This window comes from Mandrillus leucophaeus, unplaced genomic scaffold (genome assembly GCF_000951045.1).
Source record: "Mandrillus leucophaeus isolate KB7577 unplaced genomic scaffold, Mleu.le_1.0 Scaffold384, whole genome shotgun sequence".
Lineage (NCBI taxonomy): Eukaryota > Metazoa > Chordata > Mammalia > Primates > Cercopithecidae > Mandrillus > Mandrillus leucophaeus.
Genome location: NW_012104076.1, coordinates 1,451,441 through 1,469,206, shown reverse-complemented (window position 1 = coordinate 1,469,206; position 17,766 = coordinate 1,451,441). Strand labels below are relative to the sequence as shown.

The window sequence follows — 17,766 nt, the reverse complement described above, 5'->3', positions numbered from 1 at the left end:
AGCAGTGTGCATTCAGAACAAAAAAGTCATGTCAGTTTCTATTAGACTTCTAAGGCAGAAACCATTGTTCATGAGGCAGATGACTCTGGATAAACATTTTTAAAAAGCCATCCATCACAATGCCTCCTCATCCCTAGAGGACCCACTTCCTGGTTGCTCAACTGCTTCTGATGTTTTCTTCTCACCTAAGAGTAAAATAGCATACAGTAGCCTTTTAAAACACAGCATCATAGGTGGAGACTACACCTGCCATTACTTGTTGCTGTTGACAGGCTAATACAAGTATTCTGATGATGATGCTGAGTTACCCTGAACAGACTGTATTTTCACTGTATTAATGCCATGTCATATTTTTTACTATAAAGTACTTATGTGTGAATAAAGACAATGATTTCTCATTGGTAGCATATAAATTTAGTCAACAATGATGGAGATGCCAAGCAACCACCGATTGTCCATATGGGTCGCTAAGATACACCTTTGCTTTCTAATGGTTTTAAATGTACACAAACTTTCATATATAAAATTAAGATTGTGTGAAATTACCTTTAGGCTGTGTTTATAGGTGTGTACAAAACATAAACTAATTTCATGTTTAGAGTTGGGTCCCATCTGCAAGTTAAACTTACGTATATTCAAATATTTCCAAAACAATTCTGTACCTTACCTACATTAAATGAGAAAGTATTTTTGTTTTTTTTTTTTAAAGATGGAGTTTTACTCTTGTTGCCCAGGCTGGAGTGCAGTGGTGTGATCTCGGCTCACCAAAACCTCTGCCTCTTGGGTTCAAACGATTCTCCTGCCTCAACCTCCAGAGTAGCTGGGACTACAAAAATGTGCCACCACACCCTAGCTAATTTTGTATTTTTACAAATTTACATGGAAAAATTACAGATTTCTCCATGTTGGTCAGGCTGGTCTTGAACTCCCGACCTTGGGTAATCCACCTGCCCCGGCCTCCCAAAGTGCTGGGATTATAGGCATGAACCACCGCACCCAGTGAGAAAGTCTTATAAAGCACTTAGATGTGTAGTATATATGTAAAGCACTCAACCCTAGCTTCTTTTTTACTAACTTTTAGTAGTAGTTAAATCCTGCTAGTATTTTTTACTAACAGTAGTTATTTTCATTTGTATTAGTAAAAATTTATAACATACACAAATAGAAATAACTTCCCATATCCCTGTCATCCAGCTTTGGTAGTTCAGTTTATGATCATTGTGCTTTTGTAGCCCAAAAGCTTTCTCTGTGCCCCTCTTAAAAGTTGTTTTATGACAAATCCCAGACATATCATTTCACTCATCAACGTTTCAGAATGTATGAAATACTCTTAAAACAGAATCATAGTACCATTATCAGCTCTTCCAGTCTTGTTACTAAACATCTTGGTGGCAGCTGCTTAAGTTCTACTGGCATTTCAAAAGCGGTTGTTTTTTTTTTGTTGTTGTTTTTTTGTTGCTTTTTTGGGGAATGATATGGGTCCCCTTAGAGAATTATTAATATGACTTACAGGAAAACCCCCCTTATTTATTAGGCACAAAAATATCAATTAGGAGATACTTCTTTAGCACTTTGTTCTAAAATAATGAATTTTAAAATTTGATTCACATTGCTTTTTCTTAGTAGTAAAATAAATCAATATGCTAAGAATTGTAACACCCTGTAGTCTTCCTGGTAATAGTAACCACCAGAATAACCAGATTAGTAATCCACTTCCTGTACCATAGATACAGTTAAACTGCTTTTTATGGTACCTTAGCTACCCAAAGCCTCCGGTGGTGATCCGCTCCCCTCTTTTTGATAAAGCATCAAAACCCAATTCTAACATTCAAGAGAGGGCTGTATTACAATGTAATTTCAAATAAAAGAAACTAAGTAGTAGAAACACGAGGGCCATGTTGTATTTTGATTTTGGAACTTTTTAGTAGACACCTTCACTTACTATTTTGTAAGCTTTTAACAAAGTTTTTCCATTGGATTCCTTCTCAAGGGTCAAAGACTCTAAATGGAGGATCCGATGCTCAAGACGGTAATCAACCACAACATAACGGGGAGAGCAATGAAGAGAGCAAAGACAACCATGAAGCCAGCACAAAGAAAAAGTGAGGAATAGGTTTTAATGGGTCTTGTGTGTTTTTTTATTCAAGTTTTTAATCACAGTTCTGTTCCAAGGTTATTTTAGTATAAGCAATTATCTTTTGATCACCCAATTCCTGAATTCAGTAAGCAAGTTACAATTCAAAAAGGCAGAAGAGTAAAAACCTTTTATTGACAATGACTTTGCCACTGAATTCAAGGGAATGGAGCTCGCTGGGAATGCAGTTAAAAAGAAAATATTTGCTCCTGGACTTCTTTTACTGAGATACTGTTAGTAATGACTTGCATTCACACTTTTGTGAATTGTGAGGATAATTGTAAACAGTTAGATGGAGAATCACAGGCTATTTTTTTTTCTTTTTTTGAGACAGAGTTTCTCTCTTGTTGCCCAGGCTGGAGTGCAATGGCATGATCTTGCTCACTGCAACCTTCACTTCCTGGGTTCAAGTGATTCTCCTGCCTCAGCCTCCCCAGTAGCTGGGATTACAGGCACTTGCCACCACACCCATCTAATTTTTGTATTTTTAGTAGACAGGAGGTTTCACCATGTTGGCCAGCCTGACCTCAAACTCCTGACCTCAGGTGATCCACCCACCTCGGCCTCCCACAGTGCTGGGATTACAGGTATGAGCCAACACACCCGGCCATCACAGGCTGTTTTTTAATACCCACCCTAAAATAGACTATGGAGCCATAGTTGAAGTCTTGGTTTGTTCCATTGTGTATTTGAAGGACTTTGAAGCATCCCTTCTAATTCTGAAATTGAGGGAAATCTTGTTGTCTATGTGTGTATCAACCTCACTTTTTGTTAAGATTTTGAAATGTGTTGGTATCACAGATACAAAACATGCTCATGTTCTTTAATAATCACTTTTAAGCTAGAAATGATGGAAAAGGCTTGGTCTGTGACACTTTCCTGAGTTTTTTTGCTTCATCTGCATATTACTTTGGGACGAAGATGTAACAGTTTTGAAGAAGAAAAAAATAATGACTGTTCTAATAAGTCAAGTTTATTTTTGGTTTGATTTCAGTCTTTTCATGAGTTTAAAAATATAATGCAGACTTAATGTCTTTTTTTCTTCATTAGGAGAAAATCCTAATTCCAGTTATTGTACCTTTCTTTCCCCCTTTTCTTCAGGCCATCCAGTGAAGAGAGAGAGACTGAAATATCTCTGAAGGATTCTACACTAGATAACTAGGTTGACATACCGGGAATATAGAGAACACTTGAGAAGTTTGTAATGGCTTTCATTTAAATAGACTGCTGAAAGTTTTAAATTTTTATAAGCATAGGTTTGATGTTGAAAATTTGTTACGGGGGAGAAGATCCCTTTATCTTTGTTTTAAAGTAAACATTATCGCTAAGTATACTTGTGCAGTATTAACAGCTACATTATGCAGTAAATGTGGGATAAAATCCATTTAGAAAATGTTAAACTGCTTTTCCAGACATGGTTGTAGCATATTTTCAATTAGTGTGTGTATGTTAATGTGTAATTGATAGTAGAACAAAGTTACATTTTTAAAACTGCTACTTGTATAAACCTTGCCTCTTTCCCCAAATACCGTGGGTTTTGTGCATAGTTTTTACAAACCTTGGATTTACCAGACTGTCTTTTCACTGTTTGTGGGTTTTGTAGAAGTTGAGCATTTTTATGGTAGATAAAATGTTACTTCTATACAAGTACTCACTCCCTTTTTATCAAAAGTCTGTATGGTTTGTTTTGGTATGACAACTAGTTAAGTAACTGACATTGAACTGACTGAGAAATCTACAAACTATAAAACATGATGTTAATTTTTGAAGGTAATTTAGTTTTGTGGCTGAACATTCAGTGAAGTCTTAGGACTTCTCTGCAGATAACTGACTGGCTATATATAGGAATGAATCTGGCTTTAGGGTTAAATCATTTAAGGTCCTTTTATAGGCAGGCACTAGTAATTAAAACTGAAAACTAAGTAAGTTTATTTTTGAGAAATGTTAAAGATGTCTTCAGGAAATCACTAAGTAGTACTTAATTGGAAGAAAAAATCATGATGCTTAGACAATAAATATAAATAAATGCTATATAAGGAAACTCACCTATTTGAAATTATGGCTATATTATTTTTATTTTCTAGATTCCAAAAATACAAACACTAGTTCTTCCAACATAGTACTTTGATAGTCTGTACATTGACGTGTATGGACTAAATCCAGGGTGAAATCAATGTTACAAAATTTAAGGGTATGTTATCTAAATGATAGCATTTCTAAGATATTTTGAATATTAGGTCATTTGGCATTTTTCAGTAAGTAGGATACTTCTCATGTTTTGAAATTACATGAATATGGAAAAAAATGGCTTAAGACCAGTGTCTGTGTATGACATTGTATGGTTGACTCTCTGGGATAACTGTTTTCATCTACAGAATTGAAGTTTTGCTTTTATGAGGTCTTATAGTGGAACTAGGAATCACTGTTTTGAGAGAACCTGCATATATACCAGTCATCTGTTTGATCCTTATACAGTTTTAACTTAGATTTATTCTAGTTAAGCCATAAGTTCAACGTGTAAACTTGTTTTGATTAAAGAATTTTTCTACCAAACTCTACTAGTAAATTACTTTCTTCCTATTTACAAGAGTAAGTGATGAAATTCTGGGTTTGCTGCCAAGGAAATAATTTCTTAGTTAGTTAACTGGTCACAGAGTTTGTGTTGTTTTGGGAAACAGGGTTAACTAAACAGTGAGCTCAAGATGATAAAAATAAAGGAAATATTTATCTTTTGTTCACCCTCCCTTTCTTCCCATAACCCACTAGATCTATAGTTTTACAAAGAAGCCACAGAATATTCAACTTCTAGAGATACAGCATCATTCTCATAATTTATGTCAGCTTGTACAAGCTGACCTTGCTCTAACTAGTTGATGTTCGCTTCAAGCATAACTGCCTTTTAATTGTAACTCTCAAGAAATTTGCTTTGTCATAGGCTGATTTACAGATAACTATCATTCTCAGAACTCTTGATAATTATTCATAAGACTTAAGAACTTTCAGAATCATTGAAATTGTTCATTGGCTCAATTGGTGTGTGTGGTCAAAACTCCACAGCTTGACAAGGCACCAAGAGGTAATTTTGAGATAGCCCCCACCCTGCCCCACAAAAAGTATGTGTAATATGTATGTTTTAACACCTCTTTTGGGCTGGTGTGTGTGTACGTATGTGTTTTGATTACTGGGTAAAAGAGTCATACATCAGGCGGGCGCAGTGGCACGTGCCTGTAATCCCAGCTACTCGGGAGGCTGAGGCAGGAGAATTGCTTGAACCTGGGAGGCAGAAGTTGCAGTGAGCTGAGATTGCCCCACTGCACTCCAGCCTGGGAGACAGAGCGAGACTCCGTCTCAAAAAAAAAAAGTCATACATGACTGAGCAGAACTATTGAAGGTTTTCTTGGCTACTTGGAGAAATCGCAGATACATCCATCTGGATTTGGTATGTGAACAACTGGAGAGAACCATGCACTTTAATATTATATCCGGTGATTTCAAATAATATGATAGATTTTGCTGATACAGTACTGCTGTCTATGTTCCTACTCACATACACTTACCTGGTTACAGATGTCAGGTCAAGATGAGGTCTGCATCTAATCCTGTATAAGAGCAAAGATTTTTCATAGGGTGCTGTGAGGGCTTCGCTAACTTTATTTTGTCCGATTGGCCAGAGAAAGGATGCTCTAATGGAAATAGCAAACCCGTATCATTAAACTCTAGAAACAAAGAAGCTGGTTTAATAGGCAGAAGTGTGTGTGTTTGGGCTGTGTAATTCTGCAACACAATGTTAGAGATGACCTTTCTCCTAGTAAAATTAAAATGTCTAATTATCCTTAAACGGTACTGAGGCCTGAAGAACGTTTAAATAAATAGCTATTGCTTCTCTGGTGACTTCTGTGCATGTGCATCCACTATTATATAAAAGTCAAATTCAACTACCAAGCACGTTGATTGACATGTTCATGACAACATTTTCACATTTGCCTATCTTCATTAGATAATGTGTTACATGTAATTTGACAGGTGTGTTGTTTTGATTGAAATAAGCATAAAGAAAAGCTGTCTCGAAAAAAGAGAAAAGCTGTCTTAAATCAGGGGTTTTATAGCTCCAGAAATATACAAAGTTAGAAATTTCTTTTGACTTGAACTTGGTTGGATACCTGTATAACTGATACATAACACATGGGCAAACTGGGAGTAACCTGGTTAACTTTTCTCCTCAGTTTCACCAGGAAACAATAATAGGTACCTGAGTCTTTGATGAAAAGATTAACCTTAAGAACTAGCAGAAAAACATTCTCAAATAATAGAATGCCAGTAGCAGAAATGTTTTAACTGTCATGTTTCTTCTTTGTCCACTAAAATAAATTGACACCACACACGGAATAATGCATTATGACAGTACTTAACTTTTTGAAGTTTGAGAGTATGAAATGAAAATGAATAAAATATCCTTGCATATGCATGTAAGACCTATAAGGAATGCAGTATTACAAATAAAGGAATCAAAATTTTTACCCATGAAATTTTAGGGTTGGGTAAATCATTTATCTTAAATCTATGGTTTGCTGGCTGTTATCAATCTGCTCAATTTTAGCATTGTTGTATACAAGAAAGTAAAAATTTAGGTATAACATAAGCCAGCCTCTGAGTTCTCTATACTGATTATCTGCATACTGACTGAATCAGTGAATGAGAACACTAGACATACCAGAAGCACGTGCTTGTCCTCTCCAAGCCAACGGACTTAACTTTGTGGCATTTAAGTCCATAAAACATACTTCACTGTCAATCTTTTAAACACATAGGCTTATAGGTTTCGTCAGTTTTCCATTTATATAAATGTCTGTTCTTAGCCATCCATTTTTCAGTCAAATTTAAATACAACCTAGGAGAGAAAAAGTGGAATTTATTTATTTTAAATGATGCATTTGAAATCTATAGTATTCCTAAACGTTTTTAAACAGTATTAAATTTTCTACCCATAAAGGTTTCCAGAAAATATTTCAATGTAGATAGTTATAAATCTATCTGATGGTCTAAACCTGAAAATAAATAGTTTCTTTTGCTGGGTGCTATGGCTCATGCCTGTAATCCCAGCACTCTGGGAGGCCTAGGCGGGTGGATCACTTGAGGTCAGGAGTTCGAGACTATCCTGGGCAACATAGTGAAACCCTGCCTCTACAAGAAATAAAAAAAATTAGCCCGCCATGGTGGCCTGTGGCCTGTGCCTGTGGTCTCAGCTATTTGGGAGGCTGAGGTAGGAGGATCACCTGAGCCTGGGAAGGTCAGGGCTCCAGTGAGCCAAGATCACACCACTGTACTACAGTCTGGGTGACAGAGTAAGACCCTGTATCAAAAAACAAGTTTAAAAATTTTTTTTTTCTCAGAATAAGATGAGAGTAACTAGGATTACTATAGTAAGGGGACCAGAAATATGGAAGACCTGGGAGAGAAAAACTTATTTTTTTCTTTTTGCTTATAGAATACTGGTATATATCCAATAGTATCATTACCCAAGAATAAGTGAGCCAGAACTAGCATATCAATAGGATCTTGATTTCTCCATGTCTCCACAGTCATACGAAATCTATTGTTTTTTAAATCATAGTATTAAATTGACATATTTTAAACTCATAGCATTCATAAAGCTTTTGTCAAGAAATAAAGCTTCAAGCTAATGTTATTTCTGGAGTTGTGAGTATACACTCAATATCTTTTTAAATCCATTATTCACAAAGTCTTATTAACATGTCTTGTATGCCTAGTTTCCTTCAAAACAAAACCTAACATTACTCAACAGCACACGAACATTAAATTACCCCAAAGCAGCCGGGCACGGTGGCTCATGCCTGTAATCCCAGCACTTTGGGAGGCTGAGGCGGGTGGATTGCCTGAGGTTAGGAGTTTGAGACCAGCGTGGCCAACATGGTGAAACCCCGTCTCTACTAAAAATACAAAAATTAGCCAGGCATGGTGCCAGGTGCCTGTAATCCCAGCTACTCGGGAGGCTGTGGCAGGAGAATCACCTGAACCTGGGAGGCGGAGGTTGCAGTGAGCCGCGATTGCGCCGTTGTACTCCAGCCTGGGCAACAAAAGCGAGACTTTGTCTCAAAAACAAAAATAAATTATCCCAAAGCTATTAATTTTGTCTTATTTGTAAATAATTCATTCTCCCTAATTTCCGTTACAGATATTTGAAGGATCTTTACCTTGGAAGCCTCATGGTAGAAGGTGTAGCTCTCACATTCTTCAAAGCATTTTCAAAACTACTTGATGTATCATTAATTCTATCTTTAGCAAAAAAACACTCTGGACAGAGAATGAATAGGGAAGGCATGGATTGGGAGAAAGAATATGTGTGTCTGACAAAGGATTTAAAGTCAGAATATATAAAGTACTACAACTCAATGGGTAAAAAGCACTAAATTAAATACTCTTTGGAATAAATATGAAATTTAACTATGTTATAAACATTTAAATACAATCATTATAAGAAAATCTGTGACTTGGAATTTTTTTTGGTCGCTTTAGCAGACTGTTCAAAGTGGATCCTGCTCCTCAGTGGCGTTTCTTAGAAAAAAGGTAACCATCCAAGAGAACAGTTATTTCATAAGGGGGTACTTTTGTGAGTGTAGCTATTCTTAATTAAAGGTTCCAGGATCAACATAAGGATAAGCAAGGAATTCCCCCAGTTTGTTGCCTTCTGAATCATAGTGGAGCATTCGGAAGCAAACATCACAAAAGAAACATGGGTCCTCTGGTGCAAAACTGTCATTGTTCGTCACCCATCTGTAGTTTTTAAAAAAAGAAGTACATCATTACAATCAAATTTTCCATACCTTAACATGCTTTAAGTTATGACCTGTAGCAATATGTAAACATAACATTCTCACTATTTCCTTATCAGTCTGTTATTAATGCATAATCTTTAATTTTGTATACATAGATGCAAATACCACCAATACTCTCTACAAAGCCAAAAGGTCATTTAATATTAAGAAACACTGCAGAATGCTGTTTCTCTGTAATAGTTACCCTTAAAGGAAGAATATAAATCTACTTGAAAGCATCACACATTTGCCATGACATACCTATCCTCCAAGTATGAATATAGTCATTTTCTTCTAACAGACCATCTTGAAAAACTGTAACAAAATTAGATGCTACAGCTCTGATACACTTTTGCTTAATATACCTTCTTAACTGATAAATGAGTACTGGTTAATTTGAAAACTTAAGTAACTCTATTTACCTATAACTCAAGATTATGTTATAAAGTATATACAAATGGCAATATGGGCAACATTATTCAACCAAAATGTTGAATGGCATGAAGATGCTATTGTATGGTATGTTTGAATTATGCATCTCATGGAATATTTGCTTTTAACATTATTTTCCCTTTTATCTGATTTATCATGTTTTCCTGTTGATCTTTTAGAAAAGAATATTGTGGGGTGGCGAAAACAAACTGAAGATACAAGCTGAGTATCCTTTATCTGGGCTGGGTGCGGCGGCTCACGCCTGTGATCCCAGCACTTTGGGAGGCCAAGGTGGGTGGATCACAAGGTCAGGAGTTTGAGACCAACCTAGCCAACATGGCGAAACCCCATCTCTACTAAAAATACAAAAAAAAATTAGCTGGGTGTGGTGGTGTGCGCCTGTAATCCCAGCTACTCAGGAGGCTGAGGCAGGAGAATTGCTTGAACCCGGGAGGCAGAAGTTGCAGTAAGCCGAGATTGTGCCACTGCACTCTAGCCCAAGGGACAGAACAATACTCCATCTCAAAAAAAAAAGAGTATCTTTTATCTGAAATGCTTGGAACCAGAAAGAAGTATTTCAAATTGCAGATTTTTAAATATATTATGCATATATTTGCCGGCTGAGCATTCCACTGAGAATGTGAAATCCAAAATGCTCCACTGATCATTTCAGCATCAGATGTTGCCACTCAAAAACTTTCAAGTTTTGGATTTCTGATTCTTGAAATTTGAAATGCTCAACCTATACTAAATTTCCTGTCCTCTGAGTGGCTTTCAGATTTTTTTTTATAGTTATTGCTGTGTTGTCCAGGCTGGTCTCCAGGCCTCAAGTGATCCTCCCACCTCAACCTCCAAAAGCAACAAACTTTTTTTTTCACTGACCCACAGTAAGAAATGCTTTATAATCTAAACATGCAGAATCACATGAAATAAAAATTTTATAAAACTATATTTTAACTTCATGTGATGTGCTGTGGTATTTTTTTAATTGATGAAGTTTTATTGATGAAGCTGATTATGTAAACTGTGTGTACAAGAGGCAAAAAGAACATGGTTCCCCAAGCATTTTGGATTAAACAAGGTTTTCTTTCCTTAGACTTCCCAAATCCCTTTATGGTAATGTACACTGTGACCCTCTAACAGGGAGTTACTGTACAGAGCTTTTCTTGAATGTATTCTATCAAAGAATCCTTGCTTTCTTAACACTATTAACTTTTATTTTTATTCACCTAGCTGTATACATTTTACAAGCCTGAAATTTGACCTACCCCGGACTTGTGTACATATAATATTTCCTTACTATTTAAGAATGTCAGTTTTAACTCACTAAACTAGTTTTGTGGCACTTCCCTACTACATGATACTTCATATTTATAACCTAAAGTACAAATATTCTTAGATCCAAAGTGGAAAACAAATACCAAAAGTCAAAACTACCATTTCTCAGAGAAAAAAAAATACATTATCACTCACCTAGCTGTATACATTTTACAAACAAAACATTTTCTGGTCCATAGCCAATGCTTCTTGATAAGGAGGGGATACAGTGTCCTATCCAAGCAGTCATCATGATGCACAAGCCTTTTGTTCATGGGAAAATAAAGATATTAAGGTGATAAATATTAAGTGACAAATTTTTATGAGCTATTAAATAAATCTGTACCTGAGTATTAGGAAAATAGATACTTTCAATTTTTGCTTACAAGATGTTGCTAAATTACTTGTTATACCATGTTTGACCAAACTGTGTTCCACAAAATACTTTCTCCAAGAGCATTTTGGATTAAACAAGGTTTTCTTTCCTTAGACTTCTCAAATCCGTTTACGGTAATGTACACTGTGACCCCCGCTAAGGGGGTCATCATATAGAGCATTTCTTGAATGTATTCTACCAGAGAATCCTTGCTTTGCTTAACACTAGTACCTTTTATTTTTATTTATTTGAAATGGGGTCTTACTCTGTTACCCAGGCTGGAGTACGGTGGCATGATCTTGGCTCACTGTAGCCTCCTCAAACTCCTGTGCTCAAGCAGTCCTCCCACCTCAGCCTCTCCAGTAGTTGGGACTACAGGCATGCACCACCACACCTAGATAATTTTTAAAATTTTTGTAGAGACAGGGTCTTACTATGTTGTCCAGGCTGGTCTCAAACTCCTGGCCTCAAGCAATCCTCCCACCTCAGCCTCCCGAGGTGCTGGGATTACAGGTGTGAGCCACCACACCTGGCTAACATTTAGTACCATATAATGAAACAATTTGGGCAAAGCTACTCAGTAATATTTTACCTAGATTAACTGGTTGTTAGAATGTGGCTCTTGTTTTTTTAATGTCTCCTTTATTAAAATCTAATTCTGACTCATGGCATAATATGAATTGGTAGAATCTTAGTTTTAAGTGTCAGAATTATGAAACCTTTAAGAAGTTTCATAACTTTTATTAAAAAAAAAAATTGAAGTCAGTCTCTACTCTGCCACTAATCAGCTCCACGGCTTTGGGTAAATCCTGTAAATCATGACAGACTTCAGATTATTCTGAAAGATGAAAGGACTACACAAAATTGTTCTAAAGGTCTCTAACAATTCTAAAATACCACTTTTTTAAAATTAAAACTTTCACCATCAGAAAATAATTAACCTTTTGATAGCTGGTATTATGGAATGGCACTGAATGATTAAATCCACCTGTAAGATAAAAATGACTTCTATAAATTGCCTTTTAAAAAGCCCTACATTGCATACTCTTAATAAATGTAAACTTTTTTAAAAAAACAAAAGGGCAGATGTGGTGGCTCACACCTGCAATCCCAGCACTTTGGGAGGCCAAGGCAGGAGGATCGCTTGAGCTCAGGAGTTAAAGACCAGCCTGGGAAACAGAGTGAGACCCTGTCTCTACAAAACATAAAAAAATTGGCCACGCATGGTGGCACATGCCTATAATCTCAGCTATGGGAAAGACTGAGGGAAGAGGACTGCTTGAGCCCAGGAGGCCGAGGCTGCATTGAGACATGATTTTGCCACTGCACTCCAGCCTGAGCAATAGAGTGACACCCCCTTCTCAAGAAAAAAAAAAGTGTAAATTGCTTTTTCTTTGACATTCAAACAGATCATGTTTCTTTTGTTGATCATTGTATCAAGAAGTTACCATGAGTTTAAGGGTCATGTTTTTATCCTTCAGCCTTGGAATCACATTGTTTATAGAAACAGGCCTACACTATAAGAAATGTACGGAAAAGGCCAGGCGCGGTGGCTCATGCCTGTAATCCCAGCACTTTGGGAGGCTGACGTGGGCAGATCACCTGAGGTCAGGAGTTCGACACCAGCCTGGCCAACATGGTGAAACCCCTTCTCTACTAAAAATACAAAAATTAGGCCGGGCGTGGTGGCTCACACCTGTAATCCCAGCACTTTGGGAGGCTGAGGCGGGCAGATCACCTGAAGTCGGGAGTTCAAGACCAGCCTGACCAACAGATAGAGTAGAAACCCCATCTCTACTAAAAATACAAAATTAGCTGGGCATGGTGGCACATGCCTGTAATCCCAGCTACTCAGGAGGCTGAGGCAGAAGAATCGCCTGAACCCGGGAGGCAAAGGTTGCGGTAAGCCGAGATCCTGCCACTGCACTCCAGCCTGGGCAACAAGAGCAAAACTCAGTCTCAAAAAAAATAAATAAATAATACAAAAATTTGTCGGACAAGGTGGCACGCACCTGTAATCCCAGCTACTTGGGAGGCCGATGCACGAGAATTGCTTGAGCCCAGGAGATGGAGGTTGCAGTGAACTGAGATCATGCCACTGCATTCCAGCCTGGGCAAAAGAGCGAAACTCTGTCTCAAAGAAAAGAAAAGAAAAGAAAAGAAATGTATGGAAAATAAAGCCATCAGAGAGAACTGGGGGTTGCCTTCCATCTTATGTTTATTACAAGGCTAGCATATTTTACCACATTTGAAAGGAAGAGCAGGCAGAACAGCTTATATAATTTTTTTTTTTCTTTTGATACAGTCTTGCTCTGTCGCCCAGGCTGGAGTGCAATCTTGGCTCACTGCAACCTTCGCTTCCCGGATTCAAGTGATTCTCGTGCCTCACTCTCCCAAGTAGCTGGGACTACAAACGTCCATCACCACACCCAGCTAATTTTTGTAGTTTTAGAGACAGGATTTCACCATGTTGGCCAGGCTGGTCTCGAACTCCTGACCGCAAGTAATCTGACCACCTAGGCCTCCCAAAGTGCTGGGATTACAGGCATGAGCCACAGTGCCTAGGCTGCTGATATAAAATTTTAATAACATCCAAGACATAAATGTACTGTCTATAATTTTAAAAGCCATATAAATCCAAGGTTTATATATGCTTCTGGCTCTTGCCTCCCCATTCTTCTTCCCTAGGGGCAACTGTTTTCCATTCTTAATTGTTTGTTTAGAATTTAGCTCCTCAACTTCTCCCCACAGAACTACTATAATTTTGGTTAAACAGATATTTAATTCATGACGAATTAGTGCTATTTCTACCTAAGCCACACAGTTGACATTTATGGGACGACATTTTGTTTTCTAGCTATTAATCTATTAATTCTCTCCCATTTACATTTGCTTAATTTTCTTTTCTTTTTTTTTTTTTTTTTTGAGACGGAGTTTTGCTGTTGCCCAGGCTGGAGTGCAGTGGCGCAATCTCAGCTCACTGCAAGCTCCACCTCCCGGGTTCACGCCATTCTCCTGCCTCAGCCTCCAGAGTAGCTGGGACTACAGGCGCCCGCCACCATGCCCGGCTAATTTTTTTTTTTAATTTTTTAGTAGAGACAGGGTTTAACCGTTGTTAGCCAGGATAGCCTCAATCTCCTGACCTCGTGATCCACCTGCCTTGGCCTCCCAAAGTGCTGGGATTACAGGCATGAGCCACCACACCTGGCCCATTTGCTTAATTTTCAATGTACCTATCAGGAACTCAGTCACCTATTTTCTGACAGAACAGTGAACAACCAGGAGTCAACCAGTTTATTTTCCCCCCCAGACATCCTTCCTGAGTTCTGTATGCTCCTGGCTCCAGACCCTGGATCAAATCTCCAGATCTGGTACAAAGCTCTCACACTGGGATTTCACTTTTCCATCATTCTGAGAATCCCTTTTATGTCTATTTAATCTATTCTGCCTATTCTGTGTTGCATTCCATGTCTTTCTTGTTCATGGTGTACACTTTCTGTAAAGCACTTTTACATCTTCTGGTAGTTTCCGGAGATGGAGTGCATGAGATACAAAATTTTGGAGATGAGTCAGTAAGACCAAAAATAGAAGCAGGGACTTTCTGAAAGCATCAGTTTCTTTCTTTCCTATTTTTTATTTTTGAGACAAGGTCACACTCTGTCACCCAGACTGGAATGCAGTGGCATGATCATAGCTCACTGCAGTCTTGACCTCCTGGTCTCAAGCAATCCTCATGTTTTAGCCTGAGTAGCTGGGATTCCAGGCACGCACCACCATGCTCAGCTAATTTTTGTATTTTTTGTAGAAAGGGTTTCACTGTGTTGTTCAGGCTGGTCTCGAACTCCTGGGCTCAATCTGCCCACTTCAGTCTCCCAAAGTGTTGGGATTATAGGCGTGAGCCACTGCACCTGGCAGGCATCTGTTTCTATTACTGGTATAATAAATTACTAATTAATACTAGTAATTACTGGTTTCTAATTACTGGTCAAACATAGGTACATTATTGTTCCACCAAAAAGTTTTAAATGGTCTCTCATAAGGAATCAAACCAGCACTGGAGCAGGGTTTATTCGTACATAGTATTCCTTCTTAAACAGATTTCCTAAATAAAGAGGAAATGAATAGCCTTATTCATGGAATAGAGCTATTAGCTGTTTAAATTTATAACTCATCCCCAAATCTCATTTCAGACTATCTTAGCTCCTTCCCAATTTAAATCTTTGTCAAAGCATTAAGACTTCACATTTGTCAAATATTAGAATTACTCTTCCTCCAATTCCCTTTTATCTCCTTCAAATTTTGGCAAAAAGAGAAACCTAAAAACAAAGTTGTAATGTTATCTGTAAATGGATAACTACTACCTGAATAACAGCTGTTTAATACAAAATGGAGATACTTTTTAAAGTATTAACAGATTTTTAACCTTCTAATAGTAAAGTATTTCTTATAAATTTTCCAAAATAATGAACAACAGAGGATGCAAATGGATGGAAAGAGTTGGTCTTTGCATGGAAAGAAGACAGCATTTTTGCTGCTTCCAAGTCAAGTTGCAATGATCATTACTTTTACTCCTCTTATTTTTAAAAAAACTATCTCTGTTTTTGTACTCTGAAATAAAGGAAAAAAAAAAGTAACCTACCTTATGTCAGTAATGACAATGACATGTTCACAGTCTCCCTGATGACAGTATAAGTAAGGAAAACCCAGTTTAATACACAAGTCATTGAAGGTGAAATCTTCCATTCTAGCAGTCTGAAACTTTCCATATCCTCTATCATGGGACTCTGACCACTCAATGATAGTTCTAAGGGGGGAAAAGGCAAGGATATATCATTTTTCCAGAAAAACTTAAAAACTACGGAAAACAGTTTGTGACTGCAGTAATTCACATTAACCTAGCTCACTCAACTAACTGGACAGTTGCCATCTTGAGATGAAGACCAAAATGTTTGATACATGTTGAGATTAGGAATGCTGAATTTTCATAAGGGATCAGTTTTCTGCAGGTTACATGATGTGTATCACTTTAGCTTAAATGCAGAATGTGTAACAATGTCACTCATTATTGAGTTTTGAAAAATATTTTTCACAAAATGTTAGTATGTAATGAGATTTAACATTTCAAATATTTCTTAGTTTCAATGTTTAATATCATAAATATTGATAGTTATAACCCACATAAGCAGAAGCTCATCAGAGTCTTCAATTATTTACAGTATAAAGAAATGCAAGGCTGGGCACGGTGGCTCACACCTGTAATCCCAGCACTTGGGGAGGCCGAGGTGGGCGCATCACTTGAGGTCGGGAGTTCGATTCCAGCCTGACCAACATGGGGAAACCCCGTCTCTGCTAAAAATACAAAATTAGTTGGGTGTGGTGGTACATGCCTGTAATCCCAGCTACTTGGGAGGCTGAGGCAGGAGAATCACTTTAACCCGGGAGGCGGAGGTTGCATTGAGCCGAAATCACGCCACTGCACTCCAGCCTGGGCAACAAGAGCAAAACTGTCTCAAAAAAAAAAACAAAAACAAACAAACAAACAAAATGCTGAAACCAATAGGTTTGAACTGTTGGGTTAGAATACAGATTAAAAATGGCTATAATAGGCTGGGCATTGTGGCTCACACCTATAATGTAGCACTTTGGGAAGTTGATGCAGGCGGCTTGAGGCCAGGAGTTCAAGACCAGTCTGGCCAACATGTTGAAATCCTGTCTCTACTAAAAATACAAAAATTAGCCAGGCATGATGACACACACCTGTAGTCCCTGCTACTTGGTAGGCTAAGGCACGAGAATGGCTTGACCCAGTAGGCACAGGTTGCAGTGAGAGCTGAGATCGTGCCACTGTACGATGACAGAACGACATATTTTTTTTTTTCTTAAAAGGCAACAATAGGCCGGGCGCGGTGGCTCACGCCTGTAATCCCTGCACTTTGGGAGGCCGAGGCGGGCGGATCACGAGGTCAGGAGATGGAGACCATCCTGGCTAACACGGTGAAACCCCGTCTCTACTAAAATACAAAAAATTAGCCAGGCGCGGTGGCGGGTGCCTGTAGTCCCAGCTACTCGGGAGGCTGAGGCAGGAGAATGGCGCAAACCCGGGAGGCGGCGCTTGCAGTGAGCCGAGATCGTGCCACTGCACTCCAGCCTGGGCAACAGAGTGCAGACTCTGCCTCAAAAAAAAAAAAAAAAGGCAACAATAATATATATACTTATATACTCTAATTGCTAAGACATTGATAATGAAAGTATGGTCTCATTAAAATGAGCTTAGATATAGATTTTTTCTATATTATGTACTTAAGCAACATATATATCACCATCATCTAGCACAAACAATAGTATATACTAGATAGGCAGAAAAAACAGTGACAGGTTAATTTACCACTATTACTTATATGTAAAGGCCAGAGACTAATAATGCATGTTAATAGGATTTAATTTATTATTATTTTTTTTTAGAGACAGAGTCTTGCTATATCACCCAGGCTGGAGAGCAGTGGGTATTCACAGGTGAGATTATAGCATGCTATACAGCCTTGAACTCTTGGTCTCAAAAGATTCTCCTGCCGCAGCCTCTGGAGTGGCTGGGACTACTGTACCTGGCTAATTTTTTTTTTTTTGGATGTATGTAATGCTCAAGACAAGATTTATCAATAATTCCTTGGCAAAGG

The 17,766-nt window shown here is 38.0% G+C and overlaps 2 protein-coding genes across 2 annotated transcripts in view; one reads left to right on the top strand and one right to left on the bottom strand.

The window, feature by feature from the left end:
* PSIP1 (PC4 and SFRS1 interacting protein 1) overlaps positions 1 to 3,807 on the top strand; it is a 49,069-nt gene extending 45,262 nt beyond the window's left edge. The window contains exons 14-15 of the mRNA XM_011990856.1: positions 1,991 to 2,102; positions 3,236 to 3,807. Of these exons, the coding sequence (XP_011846246.1) occupies positions 1,991 to 2,102; positions 3,236 to 3,296 (173 nt within the window). The 3' untranslated portion in view covers positions 3,297 to 3,807. The remainder of the gene's footprint in view (positions 1 to 1,990; positions 2,103 to 3,235) is intronic.
* Positions 3,808 to 7,026: 3,219 nt separating this feature from the next.
* SNAPC3 (small nuclear RNA activating complex, polypeptide 3, 50kDa) overlaps positions 7,027 to 17,766 on the bottom strand; it is a 41,423-nt gene continuing 30,683 nt past the window's right edge. The window contains exons 7-9 of the mRNA XM_011990855.1: positions 15,732 to 15,896; positions 10,873 to 10,980; positions 7,027 to 8,926 (exon numbers count right to left, since the gene is read on the bottom strand). Of these exons, the coding sequence (XP_011846245.1) occupies positions 8,779 to 8,926; positions 10,873 to 10,980; positions 15,732 to 15,896 (421 nt within the window). The 3' untranslated portion in view covers positions 7,027 to 8,778. The remainder of the gene's footprint in view (positions 8,927 to 10,872; positions 10,981 to 15,731; positions 15,897 to 17,766) is intronic.